The sequence below is a fragment of the Pocillopora verrucosa genome, chromosome 1 (assembly GCF_036669915.1).
Source record: "Pocillopora verrucosa isolate sample1 chromosome 1, ASM3666991v2, whole genome shotgun sequence".
Classification (NCBI taxonomy): domain Eukaryota; kingdom Metazoa; phylum Cnidaria; class Anthozoa; order Scleractinia; family Pocilloporidae; genus Pocillopora; species Pocillopora verrucosa.
In genome coordinates this window covers 14,691,898-14,712,596 of record NC_089312.1, presented here as the reverse complement: position 1 = coordinate 14,712,596, position 20,699 = coordinate 14,691,898, and the positions used below count along the sequence as shown (strand labels likewise).

At 38.0% G+C, this 20,699-nt stretch overlaps 2 protein-coding genes across 5 annotated transcripts in view; both read right to left on the bottom strand.

The window, feature by feature from the left end:
* Window positions 1-20,699, bottom strand: part of LOC136277430 (fibroblast growth factor receptor-like 1) — a 98,081-nt gene that overhangs the window by 15,376 nt on the left and 62,006 nt on the right. For 2 of the 4 annotated variants that reach the window (XM_066159498.1, XM_066159508.1), the window contains exons 6-9: window positions 7,927-8,211; window positions 7,333-7,701; window positions 6,541-6,597; window positions 3,800-4,948 (exon numbers count right to left, since the gene is read on the bottom strand). In XM_066159498.1, coding sequence (XP_066015595.1) covers window positions 4,641-4,948; window positions 6,541-6,597; window positions 7,333-7,701; window positions 7,927-8,211 — 1,019 coding nt within the window. In that variant the 3' untranslated portion in view covers window positions 3,800-4,640. Of the gene's footprint in view, window positions 1-3,799; window positions 4,949-6,540; window positions 6,598-7,332; window positions 7,702-7,926; window positions 8,212-10,161; window positions 10,198-10,578; window positions 10,873-12,820; window positions 13,089-20,699 lie in introns of those variants that run through there. The other 2 variants (XR_010715871.1, XM_066159483.1) reach the window with 2 other exon arrangements.
* On the bottom strand, window positions 15,313-20,483 carry LOC136283184 (low affinity immunoglobulin epsilon Fc receptor-like). Its single transcript, XM_066171611.1, has 4 exons — window positions 19,549-20,483; window positions 17,917-18,170; window positions 16,917-16,982; window positions 15,313-15,353 (listed from the first exon to the last, which is right to left on the bottom strand). The coding sequence occupies exons 1-4, from the start codon at window positions 19,674-19,676 to the stop codon at window positions 15,313-15,315; spliced, it is 489 nt and encodes a 162-aa protein (XP_066027708.1). The 5' UTR covers window positions 19,677-20,483.

Below are 20,699 nucleotides of genomic sequence, written 5' to 3'. Positions count from 1 at the left end.
CATTTTCAATTGTCGCCACGGATATCTCAGAAAATGCAGTGACCATGTGCAACTGCTTTACCATGGATGGAAATGTTAAAGAAATCTCCAACAATGAACCTGACTCTGTGACCCGTTTACGAAATTCATGGCACTTTAAAAAGAAACTGCAAAATTACTGTCTCGCATTTCATAACTCGCCAGTAATGTGTGGCTGAGTTTAGGCTGAACAGCCATACTGAAAAAGAAAAAACACAAACTTAATGTTAGAAGATGAGGTTTAAAGATAAGTACTTCCTACAAATTGTCCTGAAGGTTGTCAATGTCGTTCGCAGAGTCCTCGTCCTTTTTGACAAGTGGTCGTGCGCCCCTTCAGGGAACTAAATTATCTGGTCGTCCGACTTCCTTATGAGCATCTTAAACGCAAGTGTAAAGATAAACTAAAATTCTCGTCACGCCCCGCATAACGTGATTCATTCGCGATCGTTTGCTTAGACAAGTTAGTAAATGGTCACTGCATGGATGTTACAAAATTGCCATTGCAAGTCAGTAAGTTGCCAGAGCAAATTACTTAATCAGGGGTCATCGCAAGTTACTGAGCTGCACCTGCAAGTTATAAGAATACCACAACAAGATATTAGAGTGCCATTAGAAGTTAATAAGTTTCTATAGGGAGGTACTAAAATAACATGACAAATTCCTAAATTACCATTGCAACGTACTACATTGCCACTGCCATTGGTTAGCTGCTGGAGTAAGTTACTAAATTGCTAATGCAATTTACTAAATAGCCATTTCAAGGTACAACAATACAAAGGCAAATTCAGTCTTCAATTGCCTTTGCAAACCGTACTAAATTGCCACTGCAAATTGCTCAGTTGCTATTGTAAGATACTGAAATACCATGGCAAGTTATCAAATTGCTTTTGCAAGTTAATAAAAAATTACCACTGCAAGTTACTAAAATAAGATGGCAAATTCCTAAATTGCCATTTCAATTGCTATGGCAAATTGTCAAGTTGCTATTGCAAGTCACTAAAATACCATTAAAAAGTATTAAAATAAGATAGCAAATTTCTAAATTGCCATTTCAAAGTTCTCAATTACCACTGCAAATGACATGTTACTAAAATACCATGGTAAGTTACTAGATTACCTTTGCAATTTACTAAGTTACCATTGCAAGTTGTTATGTTATCATTGTAAGGCACCAAGTGATGCCATGCAAGTTTAGGTTGCAATTGCAAGTTGCATGTCCTTATGTTGCCATTGCAAGTTACCAAGATGTGGTCCGAAGTAAGCAACTTGCACGCCAAGTTACGAAGTTGCGAACCAACAAACAAACAAAAGAAAAAAGCACAGTCAACGGTAACGGTTAAATTCAACTTTCCATTAAATTATCGTTAGGAGAGTTAGTTGGATAACATATTAAAAAAGCTCACCAGGCTGTTGGTCATGAGTTGGAAGAATTGGAAGAGCCTCTGTGAATTACAAAGAAAAACCCTCAGTATATGTGAGTGAACTAAATGGCATTAAGTGATTTTTCTTGAAAATACAACCTAGACAAATAATTTCATCAGGAATTAAAAAAGCATACACTGAGAGAGAGTATAAGCTAACAAACTCTGTATATCTTTAACCTTATTCACACATTTCCTTATTTTCTATACATATGTAGTTGTTTTTATGGTTACCCGTTATTTGCATTTTGTCACTCGATCATAATCTTATTTTATTCAAACTACCATTAATGCTGGTCATGTGGCCGGACTATATCTCTAACAGTCATTTCCATCAACCCCTTCAGTGAACATGTTTCACAACATAGGGATTTGTATGAAGAAAAGTCCAACAAATTAAAATAAAACGAAACAAGCGTGTCTCTGTTCAAATACCAAAACTGCTCATCTGCTACCTCAATCAGATTCAAAACTAAAACCAGTTGCGACTTGGTCACCCTCGTTTTCCCGCGCTTCATGCAGTTTGCTTGTTTTTACTTCGAGTTCGCATTAGATGCCTGCCCGTGATATTTTTCTTCCTATACCAGTTTGGCTTTTGAGATTGCTTTGGTTTTGATTTCACGACGCTCAATCGAAAAGTGCTCTAATGTGACATACCATACGTACCTCCTTTACCCACAGGACGCACTTACAGAGGCTGATCCTGGTAGAACCCAGGACATATGTCACCTATGACCCCAACGTTACACTAGGCCTATTACACCGATAATTTTTTTTCAAAGCTTGAAGGTGACCTGTCATCGGAAAGTGTTGGGTTCAAATTCTCACCTGAAGTCAGATTTCCCCCTTCCTACGTTAATTTGACATCTTTAAATTTACTTATTTTGTGCGAACATTTTTCCTCGATGGTTGTGTACTTTATAGCCAGTTCATAAAATCATTTTCTTCTTAACGAACCTGTCTCACAGATAAACCCGTTCCTCTGACTACATGACGCAGTCCTCCATCTTCCTTCATCTTTATGAGGATTCATGAGTACGCATTCCATGGACTGGTTATGTTTTGAGGGTTCACTGACATTCCAGTTTTTGTTGAACTGAAGGAAACAAAGAAATGTCTGAACGAATTTTGCTAAATCTTGATCTGATTATCAGCCATGTACAAACTCATCTCTGGATAAGAGGATAAGGAAGCAATTTTTCCCATTAGACAATCACAATATCTGTGGGTACCAATTAGGACTCTAGGACGACGTGACAGCAAACCTATTTCAGGAAGTAGAGTTGTATTCTGCCTTCAGAAAAGATTGCACAGATGTGACAGCTTATCATAAGAACATTACCCGACAAGCCTCGAGCACACCTCATCACGAAACAAAACAAAACACTGCATTACCAGTAAGTTTTCGACATAAAAGAGAAAAGAGACGAGCTAAAATAACCAACCGTAGAAGGCTCAGACTAGAGCTGTGGTATAAACGCGTAACCTGTAAGAATAATAATGGTAGAAGGACCAAGAGGAGTCCAATTCGGTCTTTAATCATAGGAGTGATTGACAAAATCGGACGTCCGCGAAGCGGGAGTTCTATTTGTTAATTACGAGTATGATTGCAGAAAGAATTGGACGACATAAAGTCCTGTTATCAGTTAATCAAAACTATAACAAAATTTGAGAAAGAAGCTGGACATCATTTGTACGTTCATAAAAAATAACCTACAGTTAACTCGGAGAAATGCGAGTCAACAACGCGCGCACATGACGCGTTCTGTTCACAGTTACAAGGCCTGACGTGTTAACTGTCCCTTTGAGTAAGACATAGTATGATGCTACTCTGGTTTAAAGATTAAATGAATGTGACCGAGAAGTTACAATTCATAAACCCAACGTTTCGACACTCCTGTCTAGTGCCTTCATCAAGGGTGATAAAATTGCTGCGACAAGAGGTATTTTAATATGCTCACTAATTAGCTGCCCTTTTTTCGGACGAGGTGTAAGTGGGCGTCAGATGATAAGCCGCCGTCATCACGATTTAACTGTCCTATTACACTGTCCAATTACAAGCATGACTCAAACATTGTGCGATTAGCGCTAAAATCGGGCTGGTGATAACCAATCATAGTAAATGCAAAGTTGCATACTTTGAAAGTTAAATTTGGAGAACGACCTTCAAAAGAAGGCTGATACGAAGGAGGGACACTGAGGTAAAGCCCGGCCCAGCTCCACTCCCCCGACCCATGTTCGCACTCCTTCCTCTCCTCCCTTAATGTTTCCTTCTATTAACCCTTTTGTCGCTCAAGTCCTTTGACCTTGTTCTATTTCCCTTTGCTCTTTTTTTTTTATTAACGATTCACATCATGACGTTTCTTGTTTCAAACCCACAAGGTACTTTATTTCAACCAAAATCAATCAAAAATAACATTTTAACTATGGATGAAATTGAAACGCACGAGGAAATAAGTCAAAGAAAAAACACTTAAGGTGTGAGAACCGTTTCCTACTAACATCTCCTTGAAGCCGTCCATCGTTGCGTGACGAGACCAAACATGCTGCAGAAAAGAGCGGTCCCTTCGGTAAGGAAACTGGTTCTAACAACTAAAACGTTAATCCTTTCCCTTCGACGGTTGTAGAAAAAAACTAATCGAAACTGAACTGAAGAATTGAATTTGAACAAAGCCTGACAAACCCTTTTGTGTTTCTTTGAGGGTATGCAGTTTTATTCATTTATTCTGCTAAACTGAAATTCTGCTCATGGTTAATTTACTATGTTTGTTACATCCATTTTGAAATCCGTTGTGATCCTTGCAATCTGACAGGCTCTCATCGTGCGATTTATCCACGAATAGCACCACTTTATGTTCTAAATCGCATCTTTTTCCAAGCCAATGAGACAACTTTATTATAACACATCAACCATTCAAGGCTTATTTAAAGAAATCCATCAAATCGCAAGGAAAATGAAAGACAGCTTTTACAACTTTTTCCAAACCAGCTCATCACTGAATCAATAAAATATTTGTAGAGACTGAATAATCTATATTTGAGCGACTGTATTTTGCGATTTCCAAATAGATGTAACAAAGTGATAACTGCTCTTCGTGTCGGGCAATTTTAGATGTCTTGCTGTTGTTTTTACCCCCTCGGTCTTTTTTCTCTTTTAACTTTACTTTTGAGCTCCTCTTTTATGTGGCTTTTTATCTACAATCACTTAGTGCCAAAATCATTCCCGAGTCCTTTTAGGTCTGGCACTATTACGTACTCATTTGACTGGACTACGTGCTTCGCTTGAAGTGAATCGATGTTGTGTCGGCTTTTCATCGTTGCGGACGAGCTCGCTCGGCCTTTCTTCACCTGCCAATAACAGAGACCGGAAGCTATGATCAACATAACGACCACGCCCACTGAAACTGCGATTACAGCCGCCGGGTACCTTATTCTATCAGTCCAACCCATTGACGTCTGCGTAACTGCTTCACTTTCAGAACTGATGGATGTCAGGTTAACAGTAGAGCCTACACAAGAATGAACCAAACATATATATCTCTCCATCTTGAATGAATTCCCTCCTTTCCCCCAGCACTACAAAGGTTGCTTAAAAATTGCCAAAATTCCAAAAAGTTGCTACTTAAAATTTTTTGATATCTATATATAAATGTTAATTTATAACCTTATTTTTCGCCTTCACAATAGTTGCTAACAACACCGGTCAAGAAACTTAGCTTTAAAGGGTTGCTCGCAAATATGGGCGAAATTTAAGAATACTCTTTAGTTAAACGGAAGAAAACACATGGTTCATTTGACGTCTTACCGAAAGTCATTTTAGCCGATTATCTGTTAAAATCTTAGATAAGGATCTCAATAGGCCTGCCAAATGTTGTCACGTGACAAGTTATGTGTTCAAAAGGTTAACAAACAATTCATGAAAACTGAAGTTTTCTATGAAATCGTTGACTCTTTCGTCCTTTATATGTGCTCTAAACTTATATTTTGCTCAAAAATTGTCGAGAAAGGCGAGAATTCCTCGAGGTTGCTACAACCGCAAAAAGTTACTCCAAACGCCAAAAGTTGCTCAAATGTTGCTGAACACGATCAGGACAGACCTACTCTCAAATATCAAATGAGCGCTAATACCTATTGAGCTACGAAGCGAGACAAATTTCAGTAGGTAGTTCCGCGTAAAGGGATCTGACTACAAATAGTAAGTAGTTGATTTGATCTGAGGGTGACGAAACAGCAGGTAACGAATGAATATCTACAGGTTATCAGTAATTGAAGTCGTCGTAACAAAGAATTGTAAAAAATCTGGTTTCGACTGGTATTGAGCTCGTCTTTGCCAAATGCGACAAGGGAACTTTACCTTCAACAAATCCCTCAAAAATTCTTTGAGATAGGCGTTGTGTGTTTTTTACAGGAAATAAAACGTTTCGATAATTCTGTTTGATACCAAAGTCATTCCCTCAGGCCAGAATTAAGCTCCTGTTTATTTAGAAAAAATACGAACAAGAAGGCTTCTTGATACATGTTATATCGCATTTAAGTGTTTCATTTGCTCGGCAAGATGGAGAGAATTATGAAAGGAAGAGATCCACAAATACAAAGGTGCATCCAACGAAAATATGGTCATCCTTATTTGCAGCAACCATCAGTCAAGATTTTCATGAGCTTTTCTTATACTTAGTGCGCACGTGGTGTACCACGTGGCGTGTGCATGCTTAACAATTGGCACACCTGGCGACCATTCATAATTTATAGCCTGGAGCTAGGGGCAGAGGATTTTGAGGGCGGATCACATAGTCTTCTGGGGGAACAGAGGGGGGGGGGGGGGAATACAAAAAACTGACTGCTAATTAACTGCCAGTGAGAGGGAATCAGGTGAATTTTATTGTGACGCAGACAAAATCCTCCAGGCCTCCCCTTTCCAGGAAGCCCCCCTCTCCAGGGTGCCCCCCCCCCCTCCCCAGGATGACCAGTAATTACCGGTCTTTTAGTAACGATACGTACCCGAAATGTGAACGATGGTGCTTCTTTTTTCAATGAGATAGAGAAATTACAAATGTTATTTTAAAAAAAATGAATCCTATCCGTTTTTCACGGTTACACTTACCATCTGTGGTGCTTTCAGTTTTCTGAAGTTCGGTTAGTTTTGCTTTATCTTCACGAACTAAAAAAGTGAAAAAAAATGAGTTATGCTCAGTTGGAAACAATTTTCAGCAAATTATCAGCTATAACAAAGCAGTCGCTTTTTTTAATTGGCCCGTGTTTGATTTTCTAACGCCCAAGTGGAACTGAACAGAGTCACGACACAAACACTGTAACTGAGTGTTCTAAACCCAAATCAAAGTGATTGAAACGGCCACAGGTCGCTCGGTAGCGCAAGCTTTTTCGACTAAATACAGCACGTAGTCGTGCAAAAATCGACCCTCCGTGATTCCCGAGACGAAGTAGACTCTCAAGAAAAGAAAGCTGTTTACGAGCGGTTCATGGACAATAAAATACACCTAACGGATTAACCCTTCACCCCCTGACATCAGTATCCACATTCTCCATACTATTCACTATACATTTCGTAAGGTGTTGACATGGAGAACTTGTTGGATAATCAAGAGCTGCTTTAGTTGGTGATCATTTCCTCTATTCTCTCACCTTAATGTTTGATTCAAGGGTGATATTATAAGTAGAAATTATATGCTAGTCACTCTTAGGGGTTAAAAGGTTAACAAATAAATTCCATGTTGCCGTGCATCTGTTCAGTAACATATCACAGATGACATCAAAATGTGGTAAGAAAAACAGCTGCTATGAGCACATCACAGAAAGCCCCTCAAATCTGATCATAATAAAGTGAATGATAACAAAAATTAATAAGAACCAGTAATTTTATTATAGTTTTACCTACCAATGTTTTGGACAATGATGTAAGCATGTTCGGATGCGTAACCAACAGCATTTCCCACAATGCAAGTGTATTTGCCTTCGTCCCTCTTTGTGACATTTAACAAAGTCAACTTCACTACGTGGAAATCAATCTTTACACCACTTGATGGCATAATTACATGTTGGTCTGCATCTTCTTTATTCACGATTTCGTAGTGAGGAATTTCAATTGAACCGTTTATCGAACTGTTGAAACTTGTAGGAAACCACCTTAGCCACTGGAAATGAGGCATGGAATCACTTAATGCTTTGCATGTAAAGCTGGCATTATCTCCTCGATAAACTGTGACATTTTCCATGGGTAGAACGACTGGTTCAGCACGAGCTCGTTCTAAAAAATTGAAAAGAGAATACTGTCAATACTGTCAATACTGTCAATGTAACCCAAAAACATCCATTGTTTCGTTACTTGTAATGTTTATTTTAATTTGACTTTTTAAATGGGATTTATATTGACCACAAGAGTTTGAAGATTCTTTTTCTCAGATAAAGAAAACCGTGAGTACTCTTCAGAGTCTGTGTCAGCTAGAAAAATTTGAAGGATTTTTCCTCTTACCATGAACGTATACTTTGTATGTATGATTAATCCATCCGTATGAGTTGCTCACATTACATATGTATGACCCAGCGTCAGAGGGAACCAAGTCCTTCAGACTCAACAAGGTTGTCCTTCGACTCGAATAAAGTTTCCTTTCCTTAAACAATTTTCCGTCTTTATACCATTTCACGGTAGGACGAGGGTTTCCATCGGCAGAACAGTCCATCCGAACAGAGTTTCCAACGGGTACATGAAGAAGGTTGCGCCTCATCTTGCTTTGCGGTACCGTAAATCTTGGAGCAGCTGTGAAGTGCAGAACAGCCAGAGCATTTGAGCGTTAAACTTCTCGACAACTGCCCGGAAGCCACCCCTTACTAACACATTTCAAGTTAGAGTCTAAACATCATTTTATTCTAAGTGTTCTACAGTACTGATCTTTTGATGATAGTTCAGAGTTTTATCACATGCGGGGCAAAATTACTGAATGCAGATTTGCTGAGACAGAGAGTATTTTTTTCTTAATCACGTGGGCACTATTGGTAATCAAGAGGGCATGATTGCTTGATACTGATTGAGCCATATTGCTGTTTGCGGCAAGGATTTATTGATTGCAATGTAACTGAATGAAGCCATGCATGTAACATTGATAACTGTATTCTGTGAATAAAGTGTTGATTGAATCTCTTTAAGAGTTACGTTTTTTTCGACATTTGTGGCGGCATTGAAAGGGCCTCATCGCGTTGACATCGTTCGCAAATGCAATTTCCTCAAATATTTTGGAGGAGTGAGGTACCACAGGAATCAGAGCAATTACTGTAAATTATATTACTGCTTTAATGTCTATGTGAAGAACTATTTTTAAAACATTTTTTAAGAATCTAAACTAGTGAGCAGCACTCTGCGAACAGTAGTTGTAAAACTTCTTAACTCTCCGACGTGTTTCGTCTAACTGTCGTGGACTTCTTCAGGAAGTTTAACAAGTTAACACTAAATTAAAACCGTGGCCCCTACATATTTTTCTAACCTTGCTTTAAAAGTGTTCAAAATTGTTCACAACTTCACCTGTTCCTGTTCGTAAGTCCAGCCAAGCCTATATGGTCATTGGTCCCAGTAAAAGCCACTGACTATGGTTTATAAATACAGGCGTTTCGTGTTAACTTATAAAACTCCCTCAAGTCTACGACAGTTAGACGAAACGCGTCGGAGAATTAAAAAGTTTTACAACCACTGTTCGCAGATTGCTGCTCACTAGTTTAGATTTTTAAAAAATGTTTTTAAAAATAATTTAAAATAATTCAGTAATATAATATAATAATTCAGTAATATAATTTACAGTAATTGCTCCGATTCCTGTGGTACCTCACTCTTAAAAAAAAAAAAGAAAGAAGAAAAAGAAAGCAATTGTTAACCATGCCACGACATAACGAACATTTTGGTTGTTCTTCCGCAAATTTGTTAAATTGAGGTTTTCGATATGACGAACCCTCGATGTAACGAACCAATTTCCCCGGTCCTTTGGCATTTCGTTGAATCGAGGTTTCACTGTAACACGTCACTCTGACCCATAACCCGTTTGCCCTTTAACTCCCACAAGTGACCAACATGTAATTTCTCCTAGTATAATATCCATACATTATCCAGCAAACAGGCAATGAGAATAATCAAACTTATCACTTAGAAGTAACTAACACCAAATTTTCGTTCCTCCAGCATTTATAAGGAAATGCGTGTAGCAGCTAAAGGGGAGAATTAACAATCAGATCTTGGCCGTCTCAGCTCCCGAGTCAATGTTTAACGCACAAAGCGTAGAAAAATTATGAAATTTACTGGATAACATATGCGATTGCCAAAATATAATTTTTTTGATCGGATTTACAAAATCTTAACTTGAAAGATTCATTTGATGGGCTTTGTAGATGAGCTTCAACACTTCATCAATTTTTTTTCAAGAGATTATAATTTCTTGATAATTTTTTTTCATCATCAGTTTTCTTCTCGGAGGGTGTTAATGGAGTTATCCGACAGCCTTACAACAGCCAAAAATTTAGCCGTTAGCCGTAGATTGGCCAAAATTAGCCGTAACGTTACGTTAGCCGTAAAAGCCATCACCCCATTGAGACTCTTCCAGAGGAAGGTTGCTTTTCTCTATTTCAAAGACTGACATCAATATCGGCTCCTGTATCAACTAAACTGCTTCTATATTCATCTTTCACTAATTTCTTCCGATTAGAAATGAAAGCACATCTGTCTTACCTCCTATTGTAATTTTGTTGGGATTCAGTGTTGGACCTTAAAGAGAAAAACACAAGAAATTATCCAGATGGAAAATGCTTTTGTGATGCAGATTATCTGAGGCCACACACATCTGAATCTTTCAATTCACGTCCTGACGGGATTTTGAACTCCCAGCTGTCTCAGTTAAATACTTTAAGCAATGGTAAAGGAAACATTGCACCTTCGTCAGAAATAACTTTTTGTGATGGCAAGTATGAAATTACCATCTTTTCCCTTCTTATTTGCCTACCTCAGCAACTCCTACTTAAACTGACATCACCTCAGTTTGTCGCACACAACTAGTATAAAAGAACTTTGCTTCCCAGGATACCGCTATAAATCACATGCGTACTTGTATTTTTAAAACAACTCAAATGGTCGCAAATGTTTACTTACTTCCGACAAATAGGTGCATTGTAAAAGGGTTCTTGCCACAGTCATTTACTGCGACACAGGTGTAGAAGCCGGCGTCCTCTTTCTTGGCTCTTTTTATCTTTAGGTATCTGTAGAGTTTTAACCTCAGACGTTGATGACTCGATGGACTGAGCGTCTGATTGTCTTTGAGCCAGTAATACCTTGGTTTTGAGGTCTGACCAACGGTTCTGATCTGGCAAGTGAGTTTAACATCCTCTCCGCTGGTCACCTCGATGACTTTTATCTCGTTTCCTTCCTTTTCACGAATGTTAGGAACTGAAAAAGCAGCAAAATTTTTGTGAGTTCAACCCGAAATACCAAAGATGCCCTTCCTGATCCATTACTAAGATTCACATTACTCGAACACCCGCAATTGCAATATTAATGCTTACATACTAAATTCAGTGTTCTTACTAACGGCTCCCTCATCAGGCGAGCAAACGCGGAAACCCTGACATAACTGTGACGCATCCATCAGCTGACTGCGTCACTTTCCATCGCCAATACTATCATAATTATATACTGACTGACAGGTCACATTTCAGAATATACGTTATGAAGTTCACATACTTCCATAAACACCGGTAACCTGCCCTGTATGATGATTTTTCCACTTCTGTCAATTCCAGTTTTCCAATGAAAGAAAATTCGTAAGTCCTGGTGTTGTACGTTAATAATCTAAATTCACGTTATATCAATCTTTATTCCATGTACCTGATCAATTTTTGAATACAGCGATGATTTGGCCAATGAGAGCCTACAGGGTAAGCAAAAAATCTAACAAAAGCTATCAAAAAGTCGATGATACCTGACTTGAACTTATTTCACGAGATGGAACCAGCTCACTATCTGAGTGAAATTATTTGATTTATGCTTCATTAGAATATATATCTCTAAAAATCGTCTCTTAATGAGTTCGTGGCTGGAACTCCTCTCGGCTAACGAGCTGATTTCAAATGAATAAAGGGGGTTAATTGCTAAAGAAACTATAGTGCTGCGTCGGTGGGAGAGTATAGCGTCAATCGCTCTGACGAAGGGCTAACGCTCTAAACGTCAGCCTTTAAACTCTTCACGGTGGCCAATTCACATTATCAACTCAGTTGATAACACTAAATTACTCTGAAAATCATAGTCCCATTTAAATGAATGAAACTTTGTTGACGGTCTAATTAGGAGTTTTGGATTTTGCCTTTCACCACCCCTGCCTTTTCAGAGAATTTGTTTTCTTTAAAGCTTAGGATGCAAACCTAGAACTTAATAATCAAAATATATGTTAATAAATACAGAAAGAATCTTTCAGTTTCATGTTCGCCTACAACACTGGGGTAATTGTTCAGTCGAGTCAAAATTTGTTTACAAAAATAAACGTGAATTTATTCGACGTAACTAGAAAATCCCATCGTACACACCCTATACATCTAAGCCGTACATTAAAATTGCAGAGAAAGAGACAATATCGGAAGCTTTTTTTGGCGACACAAAGCACAAATTGATAATGATATACGTTTACATCATCAAGTTTGTTTTGCAATCCTTAAGACTTCCAGACTCCTCGGTAAACAAAATAGTTGCTATCACAAGGACGTTATCATTTATGGAAATAATAGTTGTTAGCTGCTGATTTCATACTTTTCTTTTGGAAGATCGTAAACCCCCGTCTTCATAACCTCCTCTTGACTGAAAGGCACAAAGTTTGGCGAAAATGGTGTGAGTCTTTTGAATGAAACCAATTTAAATGCAGAATGCAGTCGATTTCCGCTTGAATAGGAAGAGTTAAAATTACTAAACATGCCGCGTATCCGGACTTTTATTTTGAACCTGGAATTCCTACAAATGCGACAAAGAAGAAACTTGGACCATTATCTACTCTTTTTCGATATCATGGGTATGATATGATGATATGATGGCCTTGCTGCCAGGCAAGTAAGGCGAATTCTTTTTTAATGGGCTGCCTGAATGACCATGATGGACTTATTCTTGTTTATGATCATTAATTAAGGTGCAACAATCCACAGTCAATCTAAATATCTTGATGTTGTTTCATCTGGGTACGTACACATTTCATGTTCCATTCAGTGACTAAACTATAGTTGCTTTAATATTTGGATTTAGAGATAACGAGAGATTTTATAAAGTTTCTCCCGAATAAGGCTGAGGATACACTTAGCGCAACAATACCCTTATTCTTGACAGCGGATAAGAAGGAACGTGGATTCACACCAACCTGAACACGCATCTGCGTGCCAATTATCCAGAAAGCCTAGGACAGCAACAAGAATCGCTTTGAATAGGAGAGCACTTAGTATCATGACGATGAAAATACTCCTGTTTTGGGTGATCTCTTGAACAGCTTCCTTGAACAGCTATAATTGTAATTTCGTCTTGAGCCCGTTCAGGAAAAGGAGGTGATTGACTGTCAAACAGAGCAGAATTTGGAGCAACCGGATGCTACAGAAGCCAGCGGATTTCCTTCTCAGACTGATTTCCAAGCCCTTAAGGTCAAAGATAATGTCATTATTTGAAAGTCATCGCTAGATCACGCACAGAGTCATACCACAATCAAAACATCGAGGTTACATAAAAGTCAAAACTTGCAGACAGTCAGTAGTGAACAAGGTCCCAATGATTCTTACTTATAATAATCACGATATATTACTAAAAAAAAATCAGCTTTTATTATTGGCACGCAAATACAACTTCTACATTGTGGCGAGATGGGCTGTTCTGTCTTTGAAGCCTCGGTGTTTTGTGCGAAATACTATTTGGTACAAGTCAAGAAATGGGAGGAAAGTGAAATGTTTGATAAAAAATTTAAAAGGGAGAGTTTAAAATGGATATCTATGACCTGTTTTTCTGATCATGCTGAGAACGTTGTTTTTAGCACATACAGTATTTCGGCTCTCGTCTTATATTCGGCAAACTGATATAAGTCATGTCGAAGTTTCTGTAGGCCGCAGATGTCATATTCTGCGGTTAAAAATAAATATATATTCAATCACTCTGAAAAAAAAAGTCGAGCATAATTTGGTGGTCGTCGTCTGGTAACGTTGAACAACTAACTAATAATAATAATAATAAAAAAAAAAACAAAGGAACAAGCGGATAGCAGAGTCAGTCAAGTTTGCACGCTACTGAATGCGTCCGTGGGAACAGCAGCGTGTCAAACCGAAACCAAAACTTCAGCGAGAACAGTTTAACTTCACAAATTTCACAATCTATCTTAATTGGCTGAAGTAGTTCAAACAGTCAAACTTACTTAAAAGGCACAACTGAACAAAATGCATAACTAGCTTAATTGTTTCAACTAAACAAAATGCATAACTCAGCAAAACAAGTTTCCGATACCGAGAACACCAGAACGCCACCATAAAAGGCAGGAAACTGATATTAACAAGTTATAAGTACTGATTGAATAAAAGCGTCACTTCCGTTTGATAATGAGGAGGGTTCGCCAGAGTCACAAAAAGAATGATATTTATTTTCTCACACAAAGAAAAGCTTTCCGAATGATAGACAACCGGAAGTCTTAAAAAAACCTAGACGCATATCTGCACGTACTCAGGCTCTTGTAATGGTAAAATCTAGGCGAAGTCTAAATTCGATTTTCACACCTATATTGTACAAGTTTTATGTGCAAGTAAAAGGCACGTGAAAATCATTTAAAAGGCATAAGGAAATGTTATCGCTTATGCACAATGTTTTCATATGATTTTCAATGATTCCTTGAAGCTTAAATGTAAAAACTCTTGTAAGCAAGCATGCACACTAGAGCCGTGACAGTGATTTGTGATTGGAATGACCTGAAAATTTAAAACTCAGGCCTCTAAAAGCGCACCCAGCGAATCATCTAAATATCAAAAGGATCAGTATTTGTGTTGTTGGGGTTCCTCGTTGAATGGACCCCTGCATAATAATCCCTGATCTTATTAGCCTTATCAATACTCACTAATCAAGGTTATTTCAGAGGATTTAAAACAAGGGTCGTGAACTTTATCAGAGACTTGAAATCGACATGGTATACCTTAGACCTTTCTGTGATGTGTTCATTTGTGATTGCACTTCAAGCATGGGTATAGAAATTGTTGCCCTATTTCGTCAACGTTATGTAATTGATGATGTGTTTGAATAAATTTTCTACATACGTTCTGCCACAGATTTAATTAGGGAGTCACGACAGCTATACCTGGGGTAACAAAAAAAAACTTCCCTTTTTCCTAAGTATTTTTCGAGTAGCGCATGATATGTTTGCTGTCTTAAACGGCGCCAGATCTTTTCTGTCAGCGAAACGTGAGAGGGGAGTGTAGAGTTCGAAGCAGAAACGTGGATAATTTGCCAAGGGGCTCCCACTCTCAGACTACGCAAAATTTTGGAGCTTTCATAATGTTGTTTTGTAAACGACGACCAAGCGGATATTTACAAAGTATTTAAACGCGCGCGCTGAGCGATTTTTCAAATTCAGGAAATCTTATATTTCGTCACCTACTCATTATCGTCGCCGTCGTTGCTTTCTTAAAGTCTCTCATACTTTGCCTATGCGTAGTTTTGTCCACGATCTTTCGGGGAGATGGCAGATCGCTTGCGTAAGCTAACCGAGAATGAGTAGCGAAACTAATCATATCTCACAGAGGTGAGAATTCATAAAGACAGTCCATGACGAATAAACTGACCATACACAATTCAAACCTTTCCTTCTCCATACCAAATTACCTATTACATCTAATTCTCTTCTACATTCCCCAATACGGAGGACTGACGACCTGGAAATAAAACACAAATATCACAGGTCCACGGTACAAAAATAACAAACTTCTCAAATGATGTACTAGATGAATATGTCAAAGTTCACGAGTTGGGCAACTTGTAGTGTACATACAAACCTTTTGATGTCACAAGTACCATTAGAATCGATGACTGCTTATAAATTTTTATCCGAATATCTCGCCACAGCATTTGGCGTGAAATATGGCTGAAATGGCTTCTACCAGGGAAGGATGAATTCTTGCTGCTAATGTTGTGCTGAAATGTTTTATCCTCGAAAAGTATTCCTAGGAGATTCTCTGGCAAAGTCTTAACCTTCTCATTTGACAAAGGATTTCCTGTTATTATAGACAACAAATCTTTTTTTCTTTCTATTTTGCATTTTTTGTAGAACGCAACTTTTTAGCCGTATATCAACATTTTAATGGAATATACATGTATCCACATTATTTACTTTTCATCAAAATTTGATCTTTTTTATCTCCATTTTCAATTGTCGCCACGGATATCTCAGAAAATTCATTGACCATGTGCAACTGCTTTACCATGGATGGAAATATTAAAGAAATCTTCAACAAAGAACCTGACCCGAAATTCACGGGCTGAAAAGCATTTTTGAAAGAAACTGCAAAATCACTGTCTCGCATTTCATAACTCGCCAGTAATGTGTGGCTGAGTTTCGGCTACGACTTAACTAAAACAGCCATACTGAAAAAGAAAAAACACTAACTTAATTTTAGAAGATGAGGTTTAAAGATAAGTAGTTCCTATAAATTGTCCTGAAGGTTGTGATGTCGTTCGCAGAGTCCTCGTCCTTTTTGACGAGCGGTCGAGTGCCCCGTCAGGGAACTAAATTGTCTGGTCATCCGACTTCCTTACAAGCATCTTGAACGTAAGTGTAAAGATAAACTAAAATTCCCGCCATTAAATTGAATAGCCATTACAAGGTACGGGAATATAAAGGCAGATTCTTAAATTACCTTTGCAAACTACTAAATTGATACTGCAAATTGCTTAGTTGCTATTGTAAGATACTGAAATACCATGGCAAGTTATCAAATTACTATTGCAAGTTACTAAATTACCACTGCAAGTTACTAAAATAAGATGGCAAATTCCTAAATTGCCATTTCAATTGCTATTGCAAATTGCCAAGTTGCTATTGCAAGTCTCTAAAATACCGTGAAAAGGTATTAAAATAAGATAGCAAATTTCTAAATTGCCATTTCAAAGTTCTCAATTGCCATTGCGAATGACATGATACTAAAATACCATGGTAAGTTACTAGATTACCTTTGCAGTTTACTAAGTTACCATTGCAAGTTTCTATGTTATCATTGTAAGGCACCAAGTGATGCCATGCAAGTTTAGGTTGCAATCGCAAGTTGCAAGTCATTATGTTCCAAGATGTGGTCCGAAGTTAGCAACTTGCGCGCCAAGTTACGAAGTTACGAACCAACAAACAAACAAACAAAAGAAAAAATTCAACGGTAACGGTTAAATTCAACTTTCAATTAAATCATCGTTAGGAGGGTTAGTTGGAAAACATTAAAAAAGCTCACCAGGCTGTTGGTCATAAGTTGAAAGAGTTGGAAGAGTTGAAAGATTTGGAAGAATGGGAAGAGCCTCTGTGAAATACAAAGAAAAACCCTCAGTATATGCGAGTGAGCTAAATGGCATTAATTAAGTGATTATTCTTGAAAATACAACCTAGACAAATAATTTCATCAGGAATTGAAAAAGCATACACGGAGAGAGAGTATAAGCTAACAAATTCTGTACATCTCTTAACCTAATTCACACATTTCCTTATTTTCTATGCATATGTAGTTGTTTTTATGGTTATCCATTATTTACATTTTATCACTCGATCATAAACTTATATTATTCAAACTACTATTAATGTCGGTCATGTGGCCGGACTACATCTTTAACAGTCATTTCCATCAACCCCCTTCACTAAACATTTTTCACAACATAGGGATTTGAATGAAGAAAAGCCCAAAAAATTACAATAAAACGAAAGAAGCATGTCTCTGTTCAAATAACAAAACTGGTCATCTGCTACCCCAATCATATTCAAAACTAAAATCAATTGCGACTTGATCACCCTCGTTTTCCCGCGCTTCATGAAGTTTGCTTGTTTTTATTTCGAGTTTGCATTATATACCTCCCCGTGATATTTTTCTTCCTTTGTCAGTTTGGCTGTTGAGATTGCTTTGGTTTTGATTACACAACACTCAATCAAAAAGTGCCCTAATGTGACATACCATACGTGCCTCCTTTGCCCACAGGAGCACTTACAGAGGCTGATCCTGTTAGAACCTAGGACATATGTCACCTATGACCCCAACGTTTCACAATGCCTATTACACCGATGATTTTTTTCAAAGCTTGAAGATGACCTGTCATCGGAAGGCGTTGGGTTCGTGGAAGTCAGATTTGCCTCTTTTCCTACGTTAATTTGACATCTTTAAATTAACTTATTTTGAGTGAACATTTTTTCCTCGATGGTTGTGTACTTTATAGCCAGTTTATAAAATCATTTTCTTCTTAACAAACCTATCTCACAGATAAACCCGTTCCTCTGACTACATGACGCAGTCCTCCATCTTCCTTCATCTTTATGAGGATTCATGAGTACGCATTCCATGGACTGGTTATGTTTTGAGGGTTCATTGACATTCCAGTTGGTGTATCTGCGATGACTATTATCTGTCCGAAGGAATGTATCCTCCCATATCAAGCCATAAAGGCCAATCCAAAAATCAGTGCTGTTTTCTCGAACGACAGTATTCAAGAATGCCTGTTCTCGCCTGGAAAATGAAAAGCCATAACCTCTTTTAATTAGAGTTAGTTTCGGTTAATAAACTCGTCTTCCAATTTGTTTGGACTCAACAACTGCCTAGTCTTAATTGGACACTAGTTGGAACGAGCACCCACTTAAGGGAAAATGAAGTTATTTCATCTCTTATCAGCATCTTTAAAAATGCCTGAAAGTTTGAAAACAAACCAAAGAGCATGCCAGCCTCGGAGAAAGCAATATGAGTCAAAGTGGTTTAAAACGGTTTCGTTTTTATCAAACGCCAATTCTTTGATTAACTGATATTTCTACTTTTTTTTTAGTTGAACTGAAGGAAACAAAAATCAGTGCTGTTTCTTGCTCAATCTTGATCTGATTATCAGCCAGGTACCAATTCATCTCTGGATAAGAGGATAAAGAAGCAATTTTTCCCATTAGACAATCACAATATCTGTGGGTACCAATTAGGACTCTAAGACGACGTGACAGCAAACCGATTTCAGGAAGTAGAGTTGTATTCTACCTCCAGAAAAGATTGCACAGATGTGACAGATTATCATAAGAACATTACCCAACAAGCCTCGAGCACACCTCATCACGAAACAAAACAAAACACTGCATTAGCAGTAGGTTGTCAACATAAAAGAGGATAGAGACGAGCTAAAATACCCAACAGTAGGAGGCTCAGACTAGAGCTGGGGTATAAACGCGTAACTTGTAAGATTAATAATGGTACTAGGACCAAGAGGAGTCCAATTCGGTCTGTAATCATACAAGTGATTGACAAAATCGGACGACCGCGAAGCGGGAGTTCGATTTGTTAATTACGAGTATGATTGCAGAAAGAATTGGACGACACGAAGTCCTGTTATCAATTAATCAAAACTATAATAAAATTTGAGAAAGAAGCTGGACATCAGTTGTACGTTCTCATAAAAAAAAACTTACAGTTAACTCGGAGAAATGCGAGTCAACAGCGCGCGCACATGACGCGTTCTGTTCACAGTTACAAGGCCTGACGTGTTAACTGTCCCTTTGACTCAGACATAGTATGATGCTACTCTGGTTTAAAGATTAAATGAATGTGACCGAGAAGTTACAATTCATAGACCCAACGTTTCGACACCCCTGTCTAGTGCCTTCATCAGGGGTGATCAAATTGCTGCGACAAGGGGTATTTGAATATGCTCACTAATTAGCTGCCCTTTTAACTGACGAGGTGTAAATGGGCGTTAGGTAATAAGCCGCCGTCATCACGATTTAACTGTCCTATTACACTGTCCAATTACAAGCATGACGCAAACATTTTCCTATTAGTGCTCAAATCGGACTGGTGATAACCAATCATGTTCGAGAATTTGTTGTAGCTTTGATTAAATATAAATACTCACCGATTATTCACTGTAACAAGGTCTCCATGCGTACTGGTGATATTTCCTTTTCGACAAACATCCTTTGCTTTCTTCCAAGAAAGAAGGGGATCTGACACGCTGCGGTAACAGCTCTTTTCATAGTTCATCCAGCCATCCTCACATCGTCCGAGGACTTAAACACAGCAAAGACAAAAAACAATCGCCTTTGTCCATCTCAAACCTTTCATATACCGAACTTAACTATCTCTTTGGGTGGGCCTAAAAGAAAAAGTTCGACAGAAGAATATATAAACTCAATACGTCAAACTGATGCTATACAGTAAGAGAAGAGAATTATGGGACGCGAAGAAATCTTTCAAGCATCGTGTTTTGCTCATAAAAGAAGCTTTCTTTAATTCGTTGCAAATTGGTGGCCAGTAAAAGTCTAATAAGTTGAAACTTCTAACGCGTTTTTACTGTGGTAACCACTTAGATAATCATAGTTAAACAATTTCCTGCCTCAGCCTCATTAAACATTGTTCTAGGGAGTATTCAACACCGTAAAATATTTAAGGTGGTATGCGTGTCCCATTGGTCGATAGTGTGTTTAGACGAAAGTATCTTGCAAGGTCAGCTTCCTGAGCTTTCCAGCTTCCTTTGTGGCTAAGTTATCACAGGAAATGTCTTTTACTGCTCGAATATTAATACATTTGCGACAAAATCTCCTCGGAAGATTAAACTCCTTAAAATTTTGTGTTCATTCCTGGATCAGCTAAATCGGAGATGATCGGAAAACTGTCATGCACAAGACCTCTGTCATTTAAGATATTCCGACAAGTGAAAACCAGAAGTAGTAACTAAGCATTCTGGCTCTTGTCTATAAACACAAACATAGTAACAATATTGATAACAAAATACATAGTGTCTAACTAATGTCGATATTACTTACTTGGTTTAGGTTCCGAAGGATTCACATTAAAATCTGGTACGATGGTGTCCGTGAAACACATCATAAAAATATCGTTTAGTACATAACTTGTACAGAATTACTCTTTTGATCAGCCGTTACTTTCTAACAAAAACAATTTATGGAATATTTTGATTCAGACGGGCAGTAATGTGGTCGTAATCTGTTACTTCAAATGGATAGCAATGCTCCACGGCGACAAGACAAAAACTATGCCGGAAGA

Bases quoted from the DNA above. Each gene is read 5' to 3' on its own strand.
- LOC136283184 (XM_066171611.1), bottom strand. From the start codon at position 19,676: ATGAACTATGAAAAGAGCTGTTACCGCAGCGTGTCAGATCCCCTTCTT. The intron at 16,983-17,916 runs GTTTGTTAAGAA...TGTATTTCACAG, and splicing joins CGGGTTTATCTGTGAGATAG to AGGCTCTTCCCATTCTTCCA. The intron at 15,354-16,916 runs GTGAGCTTTTTT...TTTTATTTCCAG, and splicing joins AACTTATGACCAACAGCCTG to GTCGTCAGTCCTCCGTATTG.